The sequence below is a fragment of the Schistocerca piceifrons genome, chromosome 6, assembly GCF_021461385.2.
Source record: "Schistocerca piceifrons isolate TAMUIC-IGC-003096 chromosome 6, iqSchPice1.1, whole genome shotgun sequence".
In the NCBI taxonomy this organism is placed as follows: domain Eukaryota; kingdom Metazoa; phylum Arthropoda; class Insecta; order Orthoptera; family Acrididae; genus Schistocerca; species Schistocerca piceifrons.
The window spans coordinates 147,299,628-147,325,118 of record NC_060143.1 but is presented as its reverse complement, the minus strand read 5'-3'; the positions used below and the strand labels follow the sequence as shown (position 1 = coordinate 147,325,118).

Sequence of the window (25,491 nt, the reverse complement as noted above, 5' to 3'; positions counted from 1 at the left end):
ACAAAATTCTTGAGCATAAGAGATGTTCCATAATTCTATAGCAGACTGACATCAGCGATATAGGTCTATAATTGTGTGCATCTGTGATTCGACCCTTCTTGAAAACAGGAATGGAAATGAAAATGAGCTTTCGGCGTCATTGGCCGGGAGGCCCCTTGCGGGGCAGATTCGACCGCCTTGGTGCAGGTCTTATTACATTCGACGCCACACTGGGCGACCTGCGCGCCGGATAGGGATGAAATGATGATGACGACAGCACAACACCCAGTCCCTGAGCGGAGAAAATCCCCGATCCAGCCGGGAATCGAACACGGGCCCGTAGGTCGGCAATCGGTCACGCTGACCACTCGGCTATCGGGGCGGACAAAACAGGAATGGCCTGCGCTTTTTTTCCTGTCATTTCGTTGCCCCAGCGAACTGCTATATACTGCTTCTAGAATGTCAGCAAGTCTCTGTAGAACCTTATAGGTATCTCATCTGGTCCAGTTACCTTTCCTCTACTGAGTTATTGTAATTGCTTTTCTATTCCACAATAGCTTATTTAAATATCTGTCATTTCGACGTCTGTGTTGCGTTTAAAAGGACGGACTGCGTTACTATTTTTCGCAGTGAAAGAGTTTGGAAGACCAAATTCGGTATTTCGGCCTTCTGTCATCTTCTGTTTTGACGCCAGTACAGTCACTGAGTGACGGAATAGACTCATTTCAATCCGTCTGCTGAAGCTATGTAGGACTGAAACTACTTAGGGTTACCACTAAGATCAGTTGGCATAATTTTACTTTGAAACCGACTGGACCCTTCTCTCATTGCTCTCATTCTTATTTTCGCTTCAGTAGCTTTTGTTCGTCGGCTAAGTTTTGACTTATCTTAAATCTCTGGCTCTTTGTTTACGTAGCAACTGTCCAATGCAGCAGTTAAACAACAGTGGGTCTTTCTCATTCCTTAAAACCTTCTTCAGAACGTGCTTGTCTAAGGCGTATTGAATGGTTATTTTGAATTTTATCCATTTCCATATCTTCTCCTCAGCACTGAATATTTGATGTTGACTATGCAGGTACTCCGCAATTTGTATACTGTCATTCTTGTAAAACAAAAATATTTTCCTAGATTTCTTAACAGTTCTTATAATACTCAGTCATTGATGCTATTACAGCCTTAGGATCACTGATGCCCTATTCTGCGTTAACTGTTTCGAAAAGTTCAGATTTGTTTGTTGCTACAGGGTGTAGACATTACCTTCAAGAGTTGGTTCTCTATCTCCTCTAAGTAATTCCAAGACACGACTTTGAGAATGTCACTCTGGCACCAGTTTTGATCCCATCATTTTCCCATTCTACAGCTGGTAAGTTAAAGTCTTCCCCTGTTACAAAAGCGTAATCGGGTAATTTATTCACGAAATTCTGCGAATTCTCTCTGAAGCGTTCTGCCGCTATAGCTCCTAACGTAGTCGGTCTGTGAAAGCATCCGAATATCTCGCTTTAGACCCACCTTTGATGCTTAACTTCATCCAGATTATTTCACATTTGAAAATGTAGAGAAACTGTCTGAAAGTGGTCCTATGAATCCTCAGTCACACACGTAAATGTGATGTGCAGAGTAATCACGAAAGGTGTAGATATAGTTGAAAGAAGGTCAGAAAAAAGTGTTAGTTCTATTTGGTACAGGACCCACAGTTATGATCAATATTGTCTAACTGAATTGGACAGAGTGAATCAAGTGAGAAGAGGGAATGTCTCCATGTAGCGCCCTCTTCTTGGTAAAACCAAGTAAGATTTCTAGTCTTAGTCCTAACTGCATAAGGTAATCAAACTCGCAAGAGGGTTGTACTCTGCAGAGTGAGTAATTACGAAACTGAGGAGTTGAACAGGGCTTATAAAACACAAGAAAGAAGTTATCATTAAAATATTCGTATATTAAAGCAAAGAACTTTCACATTGCCGAAAACAGCTTCACAAAAGTTTGGGAACAACCAAGAATTCACTGCAGACAGCTATAGGCAAAACACTGAAATTTAAAAGGATACAAGCTCTGTCAATAAATTACTAAGCAGGTAGTAGTTACAGGATGTCAGAGAGAGTTCAGGCGAGGTGACTAAAGGTGAGGGATGGGGGATGGTGAAGGTGGTCTGCTGGATTCAGCAGCCTGCTAAAAATTTCCTACTCAAAACGGTTGCTCACGCAGTGTTAACACAGCGGAGCTACATCAAAGGTGTCACTGCGCGTCTCTGTCGAATTTAATGACTAGCGACCCACTAACGTGAGTCTAGGTGGCAACTGCCTGGAGCCGAATGCGATAATTGTTGGTGTCTTCCGACCGTGCGATCACCGATGTCCACACACAGAGCATGGGGCCTAGAAGCAGATAAAGCCTTCATTTCTCTGTGGTTTCCCATCCTGTCTAGGTGCCAACCGACGTGAAGAAGAATGTTTTCCGCATCGAGGCACCTCTTTTAAGACGAAGGCGCCATTCAAATTTTCAGCGGATTCTTACAGTTGTCGCAGTTTTGGAGAAATTATTAAGTTCTCTCATGATTATTGTATCATAGATCAGGTGCTCGCATACTGTTCAGCGGTAGGTAAGGAATTTGGATACGATAGTATCTTCAGTCTTCAATATTTATTTGACTGGGAAATCTGATGCAAAGTTACACAGATATAGAAATAAAATTAATGTTAAGAAATGGAGTGGATAAGACTAGTAATTGTAACGAGAGGATCGACATTCTGTACAAATATAATTCTGAATTTAATTAACTTAGGCCCCCTTTCTTTGCTATTTGACATTGCACAACAAGAGTTGGCATTCAGAAATATTTTATATTTCCTTTTAAATGCTATATGGCCATCTGTCAGGCTTTTGATGCTATTAGGTAAGTGACCAAAGACTTTTGTGGCAGCATAATTTACCCCCTTCTGAGCCAAAGTTAGATTTAACCTCGAGTAGTGAAGATCTTCATTTCTCCTAGTGTTGTAGCCATGCACACTGCTATTACTTTTGAATTCATTCAGATTGTTAATAACAAATTTCATAAGTGAATATATATATTGTGAGGCTACAGTGAAGATCCCTAGCTCTTTAAAAAAGTGTCTGCAGGATGATCTTGGATGAGCTCCAGTAATTATTCTGATTACACACTTTGTGCAATGAACACTCTTTTACTCAATGATGAGTTACCCCAGAATATCATACCATACAAAAGCAGAGAATGAAAACAGGCGTGGTAAGCTGATTTACTGAGATGTATATCGCCAAAATTTGCAATGACCCTAATAGCATAAGTAGCTGAACTCAAACGTTTCAGCAGTGTGTTTTTTCCAGTTCAACCCCTCATCAATGCATACACCTAGAAATTTTGAATATTCTACCTTGGCTACCGATTTCTGATTGAAGTCTATATTTATTAATGGTGTCATTCCATTTACTATGTGGAACTGTATATACCGTGTTTTGTCAAGGTTTAATGAGAGCCAATTTGCAGAGAACCACTTATGATTTTCTGAAAAATATCATTTACAATTTCATCAGTTAATTCTTGTCTGTTGCAGGTGATAGCTATACTTGTATCATCGGCAAAAAGTACCAGCTTTGCATCTTCGTGAAAATAGAATGGCAAGTCATTAATATATATTAAGAACAGCAGATGACCCAAGACTGAACCTTGTGGCACCCTATTCTTGATTGTTCCCCAGTTTGAGAAATCACCAGTTTTTTGCATATTATGTGAACCGCTTATTTCAACTTTCTGCACTCTTCCAGTTAGGTATGATTTAAACCGTTTTAGCGCTGTTCCATTCATACCACAGTACTTGAGCTTATCTAGAAGTATTCTATGATTTACACAATCAAAAGCCTTTGAGAGATGACAAAAAATCCCAACGGGTGACTTCCGGTTACTCAGAGCATTAATATTTCATTAGTGAAAGTATATATAGCATTTTCTATTGAAAAACCTTTCTGGAAACCAAACTGACATTTTGTTAAAACTTTATTTTTACAAAAGGTGTGAAGCTACTGTATCAATACATTACTTTTCCAAGAATTTTGGATAAGGCAGTCAAAACAGAGATTGGGCGGTAGTTGTTGACATCAGATATATCCCCTTTTTTATGCAGTGGTTTAACAATGGCATTCTTCAGTCTATCTGGGAAAATACCCTGCTTCATTGAGCTATTACATATGTAGCTAAGAATCCCACTTATCTCTTGGGAACAAGCTTTTATTATCCTGCTGGAAATGCCATCAATTCCATGTGAGCGTTTATTCTTGAGAGATTTTATTATATTCCTAATTTCAGGAGGAGAGGTGGGTGGAATTTCAATTGTATCAAATTGTGTGGGTAGGGCCTCTTCCATTAACTGCGTTGTTTCTTCTAACGAACATGTAGATCCTATTTTCTCTACAACATTTAAAAAATAATTATTCAAAATGTTTTCGACTTCCAGCTTGTTATTTGTCAAGTTTCCATTTGCTTTCATGGTAATGCTGTCATCCTGTACTCTTGGTTGCCCTGTCTCCCTTGTAATAATATTCCAAATTGTTTTGATTTTTTTATCAGAGGTATTAATCTCAGACATGATGCACATGCTTCTGGACTTTTTAATAACCTTTCTTAATGTAGCACAGTAGTTTTTATAATATTTGGTTGTTTCTGGGTCATTACTCTTTCTTGTTGTTAGATACAGTTCCCTTTTGTGGTTACAAGATATTTTTATTCCTTTAGTAAGCCAAGGTTTTTTGCATAGTTTCTTAAATTAGATTTAACTACTTTATTGGGGAAACAGTTTTCAAATTCTCTTACAAGTGTATCAAGAAATAAGTTATATTTTAAATTAGCACTGGGTTCCTTGTACACCTCATCCCATTCTAACTGCTGAAGATTTTCCCTAAAATTTCTAATTGTTGAGTCATTAATTGGATGCACAACTTTGGAGGTTAGTTTTGAATTACTGAATGAAGCTATGTCATATACTGTAACCATCTGAGCACCATGATCAGAAAGGCCATTCTCAACAGGACAAGAATTTATGTTTTTAAACTTATCTTGGTCTATAAAAGTGTTATCTATCAATGTGCTGCTGTCCTATACTACCCGAGTAGGAAAATTAATGACAGATGTCAAAATGAAAGAACTGAGCAAGACTTTCAGATCATTCCTCCTATTATACTCTTTCAGTGAATCGACGTTGAAGTCCCCACATTAATAATTTGCTTTCTCCTATCTCACAGATAGCACAACAAGGCATCCAAGTTTTCCAGGAATAAATGAAAGTTTCCTGAAGGGGACCTATGTACTGTTACAACTATAAAAGAGCCTTCCTTCAGTTTAAGTTAACAGGCACATGCTTCTATATGTTACTCTAGACAAAACTTTTTTGTATCTAGATCCATCTAATCACGACAAGGTAAGTAAACTTGGAAGTTTATTGTACTCTTCGCTCCTCTCAAATATACAAGAAAAACTTCGTTTATTAAATACTTGGACTGGGTATTGTGTAATGTGGACAATAGATGGAACAAAGAAGGAGGGGGGATATTACAAGCTGTCCCTTTGTTACATATGGCTTTCCTTGAATTCTTATCTCAGTATTGTCGTGTGTATTTCTAGTTTGCCTTTCTTTTCCATCCAAAAGCGCTGGACACAAAAGATTCACGTCAAATAAATAATTGAAATGAAGTAAAATTTAGTATTGTTCATTGCTTGTAGGAAAGTGAACGAGAAAGAGGTTTGTAACATACACTACTGGCCATTAAAATTGCTACACCAATAAGAAATGCAGATGATAAACGGGTATTCATTGGACAAATTTATTACACTAGAACTGACATTTGATTACATTTTCACGCAATTTGGGTGCATAAATACTAAGAAATCACTACCCAGAACAACCACCTCTGGCCGTAATAACAGCCTTGATACACCTGGCCATTGAGTCAAAATGGTTCAAATGGCTCTGAGCACCATGGGACTCAACTGCTGAGGTCATTAGTCCCCTAGAACTCAGAACTAGTTAAACCTAACTAACCTAAGGACATCACAAACATCCACGCCCGAGGCAGGATTCGAACCTGCGACCGTAGCGGTCTTGCGGTTCCAGACTGCAGCGCCTTTAACCGCACGGCCACTTCGGCCGGCACCATTGAGTCAAACAGAACTTGGATGGCGTGTACAGGTACAGCTGCCCATGCAGCTTCAACGTGATACCACAGTTCATCAAGAGTAGTGACTGGCATATTGTGACGAGCCAGTTGCTCGGCCACCATTCACCAGACGTTTTCAGTTGGTGAGAGATCTGGAGAATGTGTTGGCCAGGGCAGCAGTCGAACATTTTCTGTATCCAGAAAGGCCCGTACAGGACCTGCAATATGCGGTCATGCATTATCCTGCTGAAATGTAGGGTTTGCAGGTTAGAGCCACAGGTCGTAACACATCTGAAATGTAACGTCCACTGTTCAAAGTGCTGTCAATGCGAAGAAGAGGTGACCGAGATGTGTAACCAATGGCACCCCATACAATCACGTTGTGTGAGACACCAGTATGGCGATGACGAATACACGCTTCCAATGTGCGTTCACCGCGATGTCGCCAAACACGGATGCGACCATCATGACGCTGTAAACAGAATCTGGATTCATCCGAAAAACCGACGTTTTGCCATTCGTGCACCCAGGTTCATCGTTGAGTACACCATTGCAGGCACTCCTGTCTGTGATGCAGCGTCAAGGGTAATCGCAGCGATATTCTCCAAGCTGATAGTCCATGCTGCTGCAAACGTCGTCAAACTGTTCGTGCAGATGGTTGTTGTCTTGTGAACCACCCTATCTGTTGACTCAGGGATCGAGACGTGGCTGCACGATCGGTTACAGCCATGCGGATATGATGCTTGTCATCTCGACTGCTAGTGATACGAGGCCATTGGTATGCAGCACGGCGTTCCATATTACACTCCTGAGCCCACCGATTCCATATTCTGCTAACAGTCATTGGATCTCGACCAACGCGAGCAGAAATGTTGCGATACGATAAATCGCAATCGCGATAGGCTACAATCTGAACTTTATCGAAGACGGAAACGTGATGGTACGCATTTTTCCTCCTTATATGAGGCATCACAACAACGTGTCACCAGGCAACACAGGTCAACTGCTGTTTGTGTATGAGAAATCAGTTGGAAACTTTCCTCATGTCAGCATGTTGTAGGTGTCACCATCGACACCAACCTCGTGTGAATGCTCTGAAAAGCTAATCATTTGCATATCACAGTATCTTCTTCTTGTCGGTTAAATTTCGCATCGGTAGCACGTCATCTTCATGGTGTAGCAATTTTAATGGCCAGTAGTGTATTTACCAATGTAGTCAGACATGGTCCACACATCTAGCGTTCCTCATGTCACGAACAAAGGAACTTATACACTGTGAAACCTAGTGAAGGTATTCTGATCTACAGGGACACCTCTCTGGCACTGTATTTTCGCAGTATCCTACCAATGAATTACAGGCTACCATCTGCTTTACCTCCCGCTTTTGCGTGCTCCATTTGAGCCATTGTAGAGATGAAAACCCGACCAGTTTGTGTGTGTTTGCGCAGGGGCACCAGCGGCAACGCGGGTGAGCCCATCATCGTCGCCCACAAACATGCAGCTGAGCCACAGCCACAGCCAAACGCAGAGCCTGCAGCTGCACACGGGATCTCTGCGTAGCTCGCAGCGACGCCGCAACAAGTCTGCGGGCGCCGCGCTGCCCGCCAGGAACAGCTACGAGGCCTACGAGGAGCGCACCGTCCCCGCACTCAGGCAGTAAGTACTGTGGGCAACTTCTAGATTCCATTCAGCTCTCCAGGACGGGTTTCTGTTCTCCGTTTTCAGTCCTTGCATGTAGTGTCAAAAAATTGTTGACACAAACATTTATACACCTACTGCTGGTGCAATCACAGGTAATGTACAATTATTTGCATTTTGTATCAGTACAATTAAGTTTACACTGTGTTCAAAGTATCTGCGTTAATGTAATGCTTGAAATACATTTCTGATATACCAAATGTTGTGAGTTCGAATCTTGGGAAGTGCTTTAAAACTTAAATTTATAAATTTTCAATGAAATGATTTTAATCATTATTTTTATTCCATTAATTGATTTGAATTCAATTTTTTTCGTTTCTGATCCTTTATCACATTGTTTAACCGTCATATTAACATTTTTATTTGTGCTCAGTTTTTTTGTATCATTCTGTTTTCATTTGCAGTCTTCGTCCATATAATCCCAATTATTTTTTTATATATTAACATTTTATATTTAGTTCATGTTATTGCATTCATTATTTCTATTCCTCATTTTGCTAGAGTTGTGTTTTATTCACAATCTCTTCTTTCATTTCTACTCATTTACTGCATTGTTTAATCATCATTTTAACATTTTTATTTGCAATCATTTTTCTTTATGTCATTCTTTTTTCATTTGCAGTCTTTATCCATTCATATTCATTATTTTTTATATGTTATCATTTCATATTTTCTTTCATATTATTGCCTTCATTTTTTGTATCCGTCATTTTGCTAGAGTTTTATTTTATTCACAATCCTTTATTTCATTTAAACCTCCATTTATGTTATTTTGTCTATAGGGCAACAGAATCAATGTCTTCAAAGTTTTATGATGATTATAATCCAGAAGTTGTCAGTTTTGCGTATTGTTTCCCAGTTCCTTTTTCTTACTTCTTGCTTCTCAGTTCTTTGTTGCATATATGTTTCCTTTGACCAAAATGGGATGAATGCTTTCGGTTCTCAAACTTTTATTTGTGCCTGCTGGCTTTTAACACAGAAACTTGTGAAACAAATTATTACGTTGAATTGAAATATGTCTTGAAACAAACAAAATATTTGCAACATCAAAATCATAGAATTACGGAACGAAATAATTCATTAAGTGTCAAAAAAATTTGTGTGAAAATACAAGAGAGTAAAATATTTCACAAACAAGTTGTGTTGATAATAATGAAGTTGTTTAAGGACTAATGATATAAGAGGTGGCAACAATATCTGGGGTGCCCCGCAAATCCGAGTAAAAGCCAGTGAGAAACGTCGTAGTGGTTGTGTCGCTGCTTGTTCAATTGTGGGAAGTTGGCATTAAAGCAGCCGTTTGTGGTATCGGGGTACCGTCAGCAATATGCGACCTTGGTGAGCACATCCTTTGTGTGTATCAAAATAAATATCAACCAACAGATTTCTGGTAGATGTAGTGTTCATAAGTGAAAACTGGTTGTAATGGAAATAACGTGTAACATCTGATCATAAGATTGCAGTAATGCACAAGTTGAAATGAATCTGTGGAACTTTTTTCTGCTCATCTAAGTGGGGTTTTCAGCAATTTTAACCAGACTGCATGCCATCTGAAGTAAGGTACTATGAGAATGTCGTATAACACTTATTTGAGCCGAGAGGCTGAGGTGGCATTGGGAAAAGGCTGATGTGTATCGAAAACGGCCGATATTAGTGTTCAAACATATTTTTTAATTGCAGTAGATGCACATGATTTTGAATAACAAATCTGCACTCCCCTTGACACTTCTTGGTTCATGGACATATATTCGATTCCCTTTGGGTTCTCAAGAACAGTTCTCGATTCCTTGAAGTTCTTAGATCTGCCCATCTCTAGTGCACACGAAACAGCTCCACCCATACCAGCAAAAACGTTGAGGTAGAGGAGGGGTCACTGGTAGTTGTGTGGATTCCATTGCACATGTTACTGCACAGTAGGGTAGAGGGAGTTCAACGGCTGGAGCCAATGCACAAATGTTTATCTTGCACAACTTCCAATCTACAGCTAGCTATTCTGTAAACGTTTGTGTTAACAGCAGATGTCAGTATGACCAGTAATTCAACGTTTTTAGATGTTCAAAGTGAATACTTTCTTTACTTTCTCACCAGAGTGCTGAACACGAAATAGTCACATCAACAGAATCAACCAAAGACGAGGGACGCTCAATAAGTAACACAACAACGGCCAATTTTGGGTGAAAAAATGCAGAATTTTTTGTGGGACATCGTGGAACAGTCTCGCTTCAGGCGAGTTCCCATAGGTGGAGGCGCTACACGTAGCTCCAAAATGGCGTCTGCAACAGGGGTGCATTCCAAGCATGGAGTTGTCTACATCTACATCTACAAGGATACTCTGCAAATCACATTAAGTGCTTGGCAGAGGTTTCATCTAACCACCTTTACAGTTCTCTATTATTCCAATCTTGTACAGTGCGTAGAAAGAATGAACACCTATATCTTTCTCTACGAGCTCTGACTTACCTTATTTTATCGTGGTGATCGTTCCTCCCAATGTAGGTGGGTATCAACAAAATATTTTCGCATTCGGATGAGACAGTTGGTGATTGGATATTCGTGAGAAGATTCTGTCGCAACGAAAAATGCCTTTCTTTTAATGATGTCCAGCCCAAATCCTGTATCATTTCTGTGACACTCTTTCCCATATTTCGCGATAATTCAAAACGTGCTGCCTTTCTTTGAACTTTTCGATGTACTTCATCAGTCCTATCTGGTAAGGATCCCACACCATGTAACAGTATTCTAAAACAGGACGGACAAGTGTAGTGTAGGTCTGCTACATTTTCTAAGTCCCTGCCAATAAAACGCAGTCTTTGGTTAGCCTTCCCCACAACATTTTCTGTGTGTTCCTTTCAATTTAAGTTGTTCGTAATTGAAATACCTAGGTATTTAGTTGAATTTACGGCTTTTAGATTAGACTGATTTATTGTGTAACCAAAGTTTAACGAGTTCCTTTTAGCAGTCATGTGGATGACCTCACACTTTTCGTTATTTAGGGTCAACAGCCACTTTTCGCACCATTCAGATATCTTTTCTAAATCGTTTTGCAGTTTGTTTCGATCTTCTGATGACTTTATTAGTCGATACATGACAGCGTCGTCAGCAAACAACCGAAGACTGCTGCTCAGATTGTCTCCCAAATCGTTTATATAGATAAGGAACAGGAAAGGGCCTGTAACACTTCCTTCGGGAATGCCAGAAATCACTTCCGTTTTACTCTATGACTTTCCGTCATTTACTACGAACTGACCTCTCTGACAGGAAATCACAAATCCAGTCACATACCTGAGACGATATTCCATAAGCACACAATTTCACTACGAGCCACTTGTGTGGTACCGTGTCAAAAGCCTTCTGGAAATCCAGATATACGGAATCGATCTGAAATCCATTGTCAATAGTACTCCATACTTCATGAGAATAAATAGCTAGTTGTGTTTCACATGAACGATGTTTTCTAAACCCATGTTGACTGTGTGTCAATAGATCGTTTTCTTCGAGGTAATTCAGAATGTTCGAACACAATATATGTTCCAAAATCCTGCTACTTATCGACGTTAACGATATGGGCCTGTAATTTAGTGGATTTACTCCTACTACTTTTCTTGAATATTGGTGTGACCTGTGCAACTTTCCAGTCTTTAGGTACGGATCTTTCGTTGAGCGAACGGTCGTATATCATTGTTAAGTATGAAGCTAATGCATCAGCATACTCCGAAAGGAACGTAATTGGTATACAGTCTAGACCAGAAGACTTGCTTTTATTAAGTGATTTAAGTTGCTTCACTACTCCGAGGATATTTACATCTACGTTGCTCATGTTGGCAGCTGTTCTCGATTCAAATTCTGGAATATTTACTTCGCCTTCTTTTGTGAAGGCATTTCGGAAGGCTGTCTTTAGTAACTCTGCTTTGGCAGCACTGTCATCGATAGTATCTCCATTGCTATCTCGCAGAGAAGGCATTGATTGTTTCTTGCCGCTAACATACTTCACATACGACAAGAATCTCTTTGGATTTTCTGCCAGGTTTGCAGACAAAGTTTCTTTGTGGAAACTGTTATACGCATCTCGCACTGAAATCCGCGCTAAATTTCGGGCTTCTGTAAAAGATCGCCAATCTTTGGGATTTTTCGTCTGTTTAAATTTGGCATGTTTGTTTTGTTTTTTCTGCAACAGTGTTCTAACCCGTTTTGTGTACCAAGGAGGATCAGCTCCGCCGTTTGTTAATTTATTCGGTATAAATCTCTCAATTGCTGCCGATATTATTTCTTTGAATTTAAGCCACATCTGGTCTACACTTACATTATTAATTTGGAATGAGGGGATTGTCTCTCAGGAAGGCGTCAAGTGAAGTTTTATTTGCTTTTTTGAGTAGGTATATTTTTCGAGGATTTGGGGATTACAATATTCAATCTCGCAACGACAACTCTGTGTTCATTAATCCCTGAATCGGTTTTGACGCTCGTTATTAAATCAGGGTTATTTGTTGCTGAGAGGTCAAGTTTGTTTTCACAACCGTTTACTATTCGCGTGAGCTCATGAACTAACTGCTCGAAATAATTTTCAGAGAATGCGTTTAGCACAATTTCTTATGATATTTTATGCGTACCCCCGGAATTGAACATGTATTTTCGCCCACATATGGAGGGTAAATTAAAGTCACCACCAACTATTATCGCACGTGTTTGAAATCAAACTCCTGTTTTCTTTGAACCTTTCAGCAACTGTATCAAATGAATTGGGAGGTCGGTAAAAGGATCCAGTTATTATTTCATTCCGGCTGCCAAGAATGACCTCTGCTCATACTAACTCACAGGAAGTATCCACTTCAATTTCACGACAAGTTAAACTGCTTCTGATAGCAACAAACGCGCCACTGCCAACCGTGTTTAGGCTATCCTTTCGGATCACCGTTAGGTTCTTCGCAAAAATTTCGGCTGAGCTTATATCCGGCTTTCAATGCCTATAACGATTTGAGCATCAATGCTTTCTATTAGCGCTTGGAGCTCTGGTACTTTCCCAACACAGCTACGACAATTTACAACTGTTATATCAATGGTTCCTGTATCTACGTTCTTCCTGTGTTGTAGCCTGTACCCATTGTGACTGAAGCCCTTCTTGTGTTTTCCCGAGACCTTCTAACCTAAATAACCACCCAGTCCACGCCACACAGCCCATGCTATCCGTGTAGCCGCCTCCTGCTTATTGTGGACACCTGATCTATTCAGTGGAACCCGAAACCCAACCACCCTTTGGCACAAGTCAAGGAATCTGCAGCCTACACGATCACAGAACCACCTGAGTCTCTGATTGAGACCCTCCTCTTGGGTCTGCACCAAACGACCACAGTTGGGTCTGTCGATGATCTGACAGTCTTTACCATTTCTGCTAACCGCCCAAAACCAGAGAGAATCTCCTCCAATCCAAAGTGACAGGCGTCATTGGTACTGACATGAGTCACCACCTGCAGTTAGCTGCACCTTGTACACTTCATGGCATCCGGAAGCACCCTTTCCACATCCAGAGTAACTCCCCTCCCCCCCCCCCCTCCCGGTATGCACATGGAAAGCACACTGGCGTTCTTCCCCTCAGTGTGCGTTGGAGCTCCCAACTACCAACAAACCCACCATCTGTGAAAGCCCAGATCTTGCGGGCTGAGAAGCTTCCTCTGGAACAGGGTGATCAACTGCAATCGACTTAGAGACTTTGACAAGCACAGATAACGCCCAAAAGCTGTTCATCAAACGAAATGAGGAGACCCTATGATCGACCTCTCAGAAAGTCTTTCGCTGCCTGCCAGACTTTGGAATGATCTCCCACTCGGCTACAGATGAGGGGTCAACCTCCGGGCAGGCAGTACCTGGGGCAGCCACAGCAGTGAACCAATCGGAGGACACTTGGGATATGCTTGATGTCCCTCACATCCCCGCATTGGACCCCTAAAGTGATGCCCCTTGACAGCAACCTCAGGCTGTGTGACAGAAGCCAACACATCCTGGAGCTATGAGCTAAGGGTCACCAACTCAGTTTGCATCTGTACACAGTTCCTATCCATTACTGAAGTCGCTTCTGTTTGAAGCTCATAAAAATATGTAACAAACGAACAGTGTGCTCAGCTTATTAGCAGCAGGAACTCCAGTTGCTCTCTCATTGATGGTCTAACCAACACTGAGCAGCACTAATCAAAACAGACAAAAACCTGTAGGTTACGAGGGTCAATACAAGTGGTGATAACAATGGCGGTACTGTGCTCTACACTGTTATTAAAATAAAAGGCTGTGCCTAGTTAGCACTCGAACATGTAAGAAATTACAAAAATAACTAGTAACTACACAGGTAACTGAAAATAAGTCACTCCTGTTGAAGCTCGTAAAGATATATAACAAATGAACAGTGTACTCGCCTTATTAGCAGCAGAAACTCGGGGTGCTCTGTCACTGATGGTCATACATCATCATGGGCTATGAAACATGGGTTCATCACTTCAAATCAGAAACAAAATGGCAATCTGTGGAGTAGCACCACTCCACCTGTTCTCTGAAGAAAATGTTCAAAGCCACACTCTCAGCTTGTAAAGTCACGGCGACCATCATCTGGGACCCCGAAGGGGTTATTCTGTTTGATGTCCTTCCTCATGGTGCAACAATCAACTCTGAGGTGTACTGTGCTACCCTCATGAAATTGAAAAAACAACTTAGCAGTTTGTCACCACAAAAATGCAAACACACTTCTCCTTCCCCATGACAACACAAGGCCTCACACATTTCGTGCACCTGAGAGGAGCTCACAAAACTTCATTGTCCTGTTCTTGCTCATTCATCCTACAGCCAGGATATTGCACTTTACGACTTCCATCTCTCTGGACCAATGAGAGATGTACTCTACAGGAAGCAATACATGGATAACAGGGAGGTTATTGAAGTGGCAAGATGTTGGCTCATTTGTTGACCAGTAGAGTGGTACCAAGCAGGCTTAGACAGGTACTCCCACTAAGGTGGCCTAAGACCTCACAAGTAACAGAGTTATGTTGAAAAATAAGGTTTTGTCATCAAAAGATTGGGGTATAATATGGTGTGCTGAGATCCTGAATAAACCCAATCTGCTTTCAGAAAAAGTGTGTTGCATTAGTTTCAATAACTAATGCAACACACTTTTTCTGAAAGCCTCATATTAACATGGTATGCCAGTATGATCAGTAATTCGATGTATTTAGATGTTTAAAAAGTCGATACTTTCTCATTAGCATACTGAACAAGATATAGTCGCATAAACAGAGACTGCACCAAACTAAAACAATCGTTGTGTAGTAGGTTTGGCACCTTCAGCTCTATTTGTAACTCTTTAATTTTATTGCAGTCGATTTCAATTGCATCACGCAATCATCAGGCACCTTTATGATACCAGGTGATCATATGGATACCAGAGTAGTCATTGTTATATATCTCATAAAGGGTATAAGAAACTGATGTCTGCTATGCTGAACCTGCTTCCCAGTTTTCGGTGCAGCACATTTGTTAGACTGTTGAATTTTAGAGGAATTTGGAAATGCATAAGGAGGTAACCATAATCTTTCTTCACATATACCACCTGTGAATGGAATAGAAAAATGGGGAGGGGATATAGACTATATACGCACTGCAACATACTGTGTTATTCATGTTTTGAGGTTACAAGTCAGTTTTCAATTACTACATTCATATTTTCAGTTTTAAGTGTGTTTCAGTTTTTCACAGACAGATTCTTCTTCTTCTTCACCTGTTCCGGTTTCTCTATGGGGTCAGCATTGTTATATCAGTTTTAGCAATGTTAGTGACATTTGGTGACCATATGCCCCTCCTGACACCACCTTCCTCACTATGAAGGAATCAGTGTGCCCCATGTAGAGTAACTCCCATGTTGAAGTGTCAGAACGTTTTCTGAATGTTTGTGTAGATTGTGTCTAAGGCAGGACATGGATATCAGCTCAGTATTTACAGAGGTATATGTGGGAGCCCCCCCCCCCCCCTCCATGAACCATGGACCTTGTCGTTGGTGGGGAGGCTTGCGTGCCTCAGCGATACAGATAGCCGTACAGTAGGTGCAACCACAATGGTGGGGTATCTGTTGAGAGGCCAGACAAATGTGTGATTCCTGAAGGAAGCAGCAACCTTTTCAGTAGTTACAGGGGCAACAGTCTGGATGATTGACTGATATGGCCTTGTAACATTAACCAAAACGGCCTTGCTATGCTGGTACTGTGAACAGCTGAAAGCAAGGGGAAACTATAGCCATAATTTTTCCTGGGGGCATGCAGCTTTACTGTATGGTTAAATGATGATGGTATCTTCTTAGGTAAAATATTCCGGAGGTAAAATAGTCCCCCATTCAGATCTCTGGGCAGTGAGTACTCAGGAGGGTGTCGTTATCAGGAGAATCAAAACTGGAATTCTACAGATTGGAGCATGGAAGGTCAGATCCCTTAATTGGGCAGGCAGCTTAGAAAATTTAAAAAGGGAAGGCTAAAGTTAGATATAGTGGGAATTAATAAAGTGCGGTAGCAGGGGGAACAAGACTTCTGGTCAGGTAAATACAGGGTTATAAATACAAAATCAAACAGGGGTAATGCAAGAGTAGGTTTAACAACGAATAAAAAAAAGTAGGAGTGTGGAAAAGCTACTAGCATAGTGAACACATTGTTGCAGCCAAGATAGACATAAATCCCACGCCTACCACAGTACTACAAGCTTGTATGCCAACTAGATCTGCAGATGCTGAAGAGATTGAAGAAATGTATGATGAGATAAAAGAAATTATTCAGTTAGTGAAGGGAGACAAAAATTTAATAGTCATGGGGGACTGGAATTTGATGGTAGGAAAACAAAGAGAAGGAAAAGTAGTAGGTGAATATGGAAGAGGGGTAAGGAATGAAAGAGGAAGCTGCCTGGTAGAATTTTGCACAGAGAATAGCTTAATCATAGCTAACAATCGGTTTAAGAATCATGAAAGAAGGTTGTATATGTGGAAGAGGCCTGGAGACATTTGAAGGTTTCAGATAGATTACATAATGGTAAGACAGAGATTTAGGAACCAATTTTAAATTGTAAGACATTTGCAGGAGCAGATGTGGATTCTGACCACAATCTATTGCTTATGAACTGTAGGTTAAAACTGAAGAAACTGCAAAATGGTGGGAATTTAAGGAGATGGGATCTGGATAAAGATAGAACAAGAGGTTGTAGAGCGTTTCTGAAAGAGCATTAGGGAATGATTGACAAGAACAGGGGAAAGAAATGCAACAAAAGATGAATGGGAAGCTTTGAGAGATGAAACAGTGACGGCTGCAGAGGATCAAGTAGGTAAAAAGAAGAGGGTTTGTAGAAATCCTTGGATAACAGAAGAGAGATTGATTTTAATTGATGACAGGACAAAATATGAAAATGCAGTAAATGAAGCAGGCAAAAAGGAATACAAACATCTAAAAAATGGGATCAACAGGAAGTGCAAAATGGCTAAACAGGGATGGCTAGAGGCTCAAGGCATGAATGAAAAATATAACATTTTTGCTAATAAAGTGCTTACCTTATTTGAACACTGCTTTCCCCCAAAACTTACCAAGGTTAGAGGAAAATCTACAAAGAAGCCATGGATTACTCGAGGAATAAGGGTATCTTGTAAAACAAAAAGAAAACTGTATCTGTCAATCCGAAACATTTCCAATGTTGATGCTATAGCACATTATAAGAAATACTGCAAAATATTAAAGACTGTAATATGGATGTCAAAGCAAATATATTACAAGGAAAAGATAGTCATATCAGATAACAAAATAAAGACAATATGGGATATAGTGAAGGAGGAGACCGGTAGGACCAGACATGAAGAGGAACAAATAGCATTAAGAGTAAATGATACATTGGTGACAGATGTGTATAGTGTTGCAGAACTTTTTAACAAACATTTTATAACTGTTACTGAAAAGATGGGGTTGTCAGGTTCGGTAGATGCTGCTATGGATTACCTTAGACCAGAGATTTCAAGTAATTTCCATAATATGAATTTGACCCTCACTACCCCAACAGAAATAATGTCCATCATAAAATCTTTAAAATCAAAAACATCTAGTGGGTATGATGAAATATCAACAAAGTTAATTAAAGAATGTGATTCTGAGCTAAGTAACATATTAAGCTATCTGTGTAACCAGTCGTTTATCAGTGGAATATTTCCTGAATGGCTGAAATATGCTGAAGTTAAGCCACTGTTTAAGAAGGGAGATAAAGAAATAGCATCAAATTTCCGTCCAATTTCACTGTTACCAGCATTCTCAAAAATTTTCGAAAAAGTAATGTACCGTCGTCTTTATAACCATCTTATCTCAAATAACATACTGTCAAAGTCACAGTTTGGATTTCTAAAAGGTTCTGATATTGAGAAGGCTATCTTCACTTACAGTGAAAATGTGCTTAATTCATTAGACAAAAAATTGCAGGCAACTGGTATATTTTGTGATCTATCAAAGGCATTTGACTGTGTAAATCACAATATCCTTTTAAGTAAACTAGAATATTATAGTGTAACAGGAAATGCTGCAAAATGGTTCAAATCTTATATCTCTGGCAGGAAACAAAGGGTGTTATTAGGAAAGAGCTTGATACATGTCTATCAGGCATCATCCAACTGGGAACTAATTACATGTGGGGTCCCACAAGGTTCCATTTTGGGGCCCTTACTTTTTCTTGTGTATATCAATGACCTTTCATCAGTAACATTACCAGATGCCAAGTTTGTTTTGTTTGCCGATGATACAAACATTGCAATAAATAGCAAATCAAGTGTAGTCTTAGAAAGATCAGCCAATAAAATATTTGTGGACATTAATCACTGGTTCCTAGCCAATTCTTTGTCACTAAACTTTGAAAAAACACACTACATGCAGTTCAGAACTTGTAAGGGGTGTCCCAAGAGTATATGTCTAACATATGATGACAAGAAGATAGAAGAAGTGGACAGTGTTAAATTCTTGGGATTACAGCTTGATAATAAATTCAATTGGGAGGAGCACACCACAGAACTGCTGAAGCGTCTTAACAAATCTCTGTTTGCAATGCGAATTTTGTCAGACGTAGGGGATATAAAAATGAAAAAGCTAGCATACTATGCTTACTTTCATTCCATAATGTCATATGGGATTATTTTTTGGGGTAATTCATCAAGCCAAGCTAAAGTTTTCCGGGCACAAAAACGTGCAGTAAGAATTATATGTGGTGTGAACTCAAGAACATCCTGCAGAAGCCTGTTTAGGGAACTAGGGATACTAACTACAGCTTCCCAGTATATTTATTCCTTAATGAAATTTGTCATTAAAAATATATCACTTTTTCAAACCAACAGCTCAATTCATGGAATCAATACTAGAAATAAGAATAATCTTCACAAGAATTTAAAGTCACTTAGTCTTGTACAAAAAGGTGTGCATTATTCAGGAACACACATTTTCAATAACTTGCCAGCAGCCATAAAAAGCTTAACAACCAATGAAATTCAGTTTAAGAGAAGCCTAAAGGATTTATTGGTGGCCAACTCCTTCTACTCCATTGATGAATTTCTTAGTAAAACCAACTGATTTGTATATAAGTACAACATAACTTCTGCACAATTTCAGTGCAGTAATGTGTTCACTGAAAATTTGTGTGTGTGTGTGTAAGTATAATCTAACTTCTGCACCATTTCAGTGCAGTAATGTGTTCATTGTAAATAAGTATTACAGTAGTTGTATTACATGTTTATTACCTTATAAATAAATAAAAAACGTTTTTTATTTTAAATTCAGTGCATTAGTATTTGTAAAATGACTCTTAGTGTTCATTAAAAATGACGATCATTCCACTTGGGACCTGTGGAATGGTACATTAGCTTATTTGTTTTAGTTGTAAATATTTGTCATGTATTGTTGTTTTTCTGACATGTTCCACATCCAGGAGGACCTCCTCACTACGGATCAATTGGAATGAAAGTAAATCTAATCTAATCTAATCTAATCTAAATGTAAAGATGTAGAGGCATATATCACTAGGGGTAAGATGGATACTGCCTACAGGAGACCTGTGAAGAAAAAGAGAACCACTTGTATGAATATCAAGAGATCAGATGGAAAACCAGTTCTAAGCAAAGAAGGGAAAGCAGAAAGGTGGAAGGAGTGTATAGGGGGTCTACACAAGGGTGATGTACTTGAGGCCAATATTATGGAAGTGGAAGAGGACGGAGATGAAGATGAAATGGGAGATATGATACTGCGTGAAGAACTTGACAGAGCACTTAAAGACCTGAGTCGAAACAAGGCCCCAGGAGTAGACAACATGCCATTAGCACTACTGATAGCCTTGGGAGAGCCACCCCTGTCAAACTCTACCATCAGGTGAGCAAGATGTACGAGACAGGCGAAATACTCTCAGACTTCAAGAAGAATATAATAATTCCAATCCCAAAGAAAGCGGGTGTCAACAGGTGTGAAAATTACCAAACTGTAAGTTTAATAAGTCACGGCTGTAAAATACTAAGACAAATTCTTTTACAGATGAATGGAAAAACTGGTATAAGCTGATCTTGGGGAAGATCAGTTTAGATTCTGTAGAAATGTTGGTGTTATAACGTCAAGTTGAACACATATATTTCAAAACGACACAACACATATAAGTCACAGAGCAAGTTGACAAGCAATATATGTGAACACGGTAACATTCGAATGAGCACTGAGTCCAAGTCTAGTGCCGCTTCCTGGCTGGCCGCTTAGGTGGCGCAGCTGTTGCATTGCTGGCAGACAGCGCCGCACGTAGAGGACGTGCGTAATTGCGTGGCGGCACTTTGAATGATCGGCGAGTCACAACAGTTGGAATACGTGAGGCGATACTGACCCTACAACTTATCTTAGTAGATAGATTAAGGAAAAGCAAAACCTACATCTCTAACATTTGTAGAGTTAGAGAAAGCTTTTGACAATTTTGACTGGAATACTCTCTTTCAAATTCTGAAGGTGGCAGGGATCAAATGCAGGTAGCGAAAGGCTGTTTACAATTTGTACAGAAACCAGATGACAGTTATAAAGTCGAGGGGCATGAAAGGGAGGCAGTGGGTGGGAAGGGAGTGAGACAGGGTTGTAGCCTATCTCTGATATTATTCAATCTGCATATTAGGTATGCAGTAAAGGAAACAAAATAAAAATTTGGAGTGGGAATTAAAATCCATGGAGAAGAAATAAAAACTTTGAGGTTTGCTGATGACTGTGTAATTCTGTCAAGAGAGAGTAAAGGACCTGGAACAGCAGTTGAACGGAATGGAGAATGTCTTGAAAGGAGGATGAGTGTCTTGAAAGGAGGATATAAGATGAACATGACTAAGGAAAAAGGGGTAAAATGGAATGTAGTCAAATTAAATCAGGTGATGCTGAGGGAATTAGATTAGGAAATGAGACACTTAAAGTAGTAGCTGAGTTTTGCTGTTTAGGGAGCAAAATAACTGATGATCGTTAAAGTAGAGAGGATATAAAATGTAGATTGGCAATGGCAAGGAAAGTGTTTCCGAAAAAGATGAATTTGTTAACACTGAGTATAGATTTAAGTGTCAGGAAGTCTTTTCTGAAAGTACTTGTATTTGTATGGAGTGTAGCCATGGAAGTGAAATGGACAATAAATAGTTTAGACAAGAAGAGAATAGAAGCTTTCTAAATGTGGTGCTACAGAAGAATGCTGAAGATCAGATGGGTAGACCATGTAACTAATGAGGAGGTACTGAATAGAATTTGGGAGAAGAGGAATTTTTGGCACAACTCGACTAGAAGAAGAGATTGGTTGGTAGGACATGTTCTGAGGCGTCAAGGGGTCACCAATTGAGTATTGGAGGGAAGTGTGGAGGGTAAAAAATCATTGAGGAAGACCAAGAGATAAATACACCCAACAGGTTGCAGTAGGTACTTGGTGATGAAGAAGCTTGCACAGGATAGAGTAGCATGGAGAGCTGCATCAAACTAGTCTCTGTACTGAAGACCACAACAACAACATGTGAGAGACTGCCTAAATATGACATTCAGGCTGGCCATCCCACCAGGCCTCATTGTTAATCCGCAAGGCAGATTTGATCCCAGCAGACTTGCCTCCCCATGTGCTGGAAGCAGCATGTTAATGTGTACACCTGTCTGGGCGGTTTTTCACAGACCTTTTAGCTGTCATTAAAGCAGCACTTTCTTCTGAATTTTGGAACTAACCCACCGGTCTACAAATGTATGAACCATAGCTGTCTGTTTTTCATGTTGAAGTTTTGTCTCTTTGTGTGTATAGCAAATATCTTAAGTCAATCCATTCAGTACATATGTTTGTTTTTTGGTACCAGCAAGATGAAGTACAATGATCAAGTAATATCAGTAGGGAAAGCTGGTAGAAGACTTGAATTTGTTGGAATGGTTCTTAAAAGTGTGATTCTTCAGTAAAGGAAATTGTATGCAAGACACTGGAGTGATCAGTTCTGGAGTGCTGTTCCAGAGTTTGCATTATTTATCAGGTAAACATGACAGCAACATTGAACAGAATCAGACACACATTTTTAAGATCATAATAGGTCAGTGCAGACTGTATGAAAGTGCAACAGAGAACATCAATGAACCTTTGGAAGAAAAGCCTGAATAACCTATTAGGTAAACACAGAAAATCATCTGAGGATAAATGTGTGACAGTTCAACTGTATTCATTGTTTTTAATAGGTAGTGTAATGAGAATTAGATATCAGAAATCGACACTAGTCATTTTGCCTTCTGCCATATGAAAATACAGAGGTCTAAACGGTAAAGATGGCACCGACCAGACTAGTAGGTGTAAATTGCTCCGATAAAAGTGAATTAAAAAGTGGTGGTAACTGTAAGTTATGTGAGATGAAAGTTAAGAAATGTTGTAAATGGTGGTTTCGTGAAAACTGATGCAAAATAAACATAAAACTGGTAACTGTGGTCTACTCGTAGCCAAGTGATCCCTATGTACTGAAACGTGAAAAAAGTATATAAACATTATCAGAGAAAAGCAGTCAGTAAATAAACATGTGCAATGTGATATTGAAGCATTACAGATGAAATGTGCTACTTTAAAACACAGATGCAAAATACTGGGGAACAGTTTAAAAGTGAATGAAAATAAGTGTTTCAAAACCTTTAGCTCCCATTTAACCAAGAAATATGCTACATCTAAAATGGTAGGAAAGGAAAACTTAAAAAAAGACTGTCTAACAATAATAGACAAGAAAAAACATTCTACACATATTCACTATGCAACCAATAAAAACCTTGCCTCTGAAGATGTAGAAGACATCACTGCTGCGCTTAAAATCCCGTGGAAAAATGGACCATAAAAAACTGATATGAAATCTGCAAAGAATAAGTCTGCAGCAACACAAAAACAAATTCATCATGGAATAAAAGTCAAAATATTCAGAGACAGCCATGCACGCAATGTTTCAAACTTTTTATCAAACACTGCAAAAGAAAACATGAGTGTCTCAGCTTTTGTTAAGCCTGGAGCAAAGTTCGAAAACATTATTAGCAGTGTTGATAAAGAATGGGGCATTTCTACTAAGAGTGACTGTGTTATTCTCATAGCAGGATCAAAAATTGGTCATTATCTTGCAGTTGCTATCGGCTACAAACATTATAGTGACGAATATACCTATGATGGTTGAAGTAGAGAGGAAATAAAATGTAGACTGGTAATGGCAAGGAAAGCGTTTCTGAAGAAGAGAAATTTGTTAGCATCGAGTATAGATTTAAGTGTCAGGAAGTCGTTTCTGAAAGTATTTGTATGGAGTGTAGCCATATATGGAAGTGAAACATGGACAATAAATAGTTTAGACAAGAAGAGAATAGAAACTTTCGAAATGTAGTGCTACAGAAGAATGCTGAAGATTAGATGGGTAGATCACATAACTATTGAGGAGGTATTGAATAGAATTGAGGAGAAGAGGAATTTGTGGCACAACTTGACCAGAAGAAGGGATCGGTTGGTAGGACATATTCTGAGGCAAAGGGATCACCAATTTAGTACTGGAGGGAAGTGTGGAGGGTAAAAATCGTAGATGGAGACCAAGAGATGAATACACTAAACAGATTCAGAAGGATGTAGGATGCAGTAAGTACTGGGAGATGAAGAAGCTTGCACAGGGTAGAGTAGCATGGAGAGCTGCATCAAACCAGTCTCAGGACTGAAGACCACAACAACAACATACCTATGAGGTTTGATCTGGTGAACTGCTCTTGCCTAAATAGTGGAATTTGATGAACAAATGAAAAAATAAAACACTTGTGTTCAAAGTTTAAAAATGTAAGACTTCTTGACGTCAACAGTTATGAAAAAGCTAGTTTCACAACACATGAGCAACACTTGGATCGATCTGTTGACAAAATAATGCATGGAATCTGTATTATTATCTAAAATAAAATTTAAATGGCACAACAAATAAATGTAGGAACTAAAGCCAAGAAAATGTGGACATATTTATTAAAAAACTAAGCCTCACCATATGGTCAGTGAACAAACTCACTTGAACAGATGACAATTACAATAACTTCTCAGCCAAATTCATGAGCATATTCAATGAATGTTTACTTTTGTAACAATATGGGCTAGGTCTCACAAACGTAGATCATGGGTAACAAAAGGAATTAGTGTGTCTAGCATTAAGAAGAGAAAAATTGCATATGGAAGCAAAAAATAAAACTAAACTCCGCCCGAACCTCAGTCCACAGGCGTCACTGGATGCAAGGCCATTGGCATATGCAAGCAAAAGATTATTGAAATCCTGAATTTCTTAAATATGTAAGCATATACAAAAAATTTGACAAAGTAGTTAAACTAGCAAAGTGTACTGCAAACTATACATTCATTTTAAATGCAAAAACAAATGCAAAGATGTTTGATCTGATATAAGAAGTGAGGTTGGCAGCGAAATGGAGAGAAAATGCAATCTAAACTAATGATGAATCGTAGGACAGTTACAGATCCCAGTGCCATATGTGAATCCTTCATTAGTTTTAACAAAATTGGTGACTGCTCATCACCAAGTACAGTTCCTAGTATGGCAGAGAGAAATTGCTCGAGTTTTAAATTTTCACCTGCTTCAAGCTCTAATGTCATTAAAATTGTAATGTCCTTGAAAAATTTAAATTCAGTGGATTGGGATGAGGTTCTCACTAGAATAATAAAATCAGTACTTCATAGTATTGCACATCTACTTTTCGTCATAATCAACTAGTCTTGCAAAGAGGGATGTTTTCCAGAGTTAAAATATGTTGCAGTTCTGCCAATTTATGAAAAGGCAAACAAGGCGAAACAGGAAACATAGGCACATCTCATGGTTAGCACTTTTTTTTTTCAAAAATATTTGAAAGAGCTGCATATGACCAGATAGAAAATTATAATTCATCCCACTATATTGGTTGGTTGGTTGGTTTGTGGGATTAAAGGGACCAGACTGCTACGGTCATCGGTCCCTTTTTCCAAGTACTAAAAACACCCACAGAGAATAAAAACGATTAACAAAATAGAGCACAGACGACACAGAACAAGAGAAACTGAGACAAAGACCAGACAAAACGAACTAAAATCACAGAGTGTGACAGTGGTTGGCCGACCATAGAAATAAAAAAGGAA

At 39.3% G+C, this 25,491-nt stretch overlaps 1 protein-coding gene across 1 annotated transcript in view; it reads left to right on the top strand.

Moving 5' to 3' along the window:
• LOC124802828 (centrosomal protein of 104 kDa) overlaps positions 1–25,491 on the top strand; it is a 455,266-nt gene that overhangs the window by 314,769 nt on the left and 115,006 nt on the right. The window contains exons 7-8 of the mRNA XM_047263836.1: positions 1,462–1,475; positions 7,612–7,794. Coding sequence (XP_047119792.1) covers positions 1,462–1,475; positions 7,612–7,794 — 197 coding nt within the window. The remainder of the gene's footprint in view (positions 1–1,461; positions 1,476–7,611; positions 7,795–25,491) is intronic.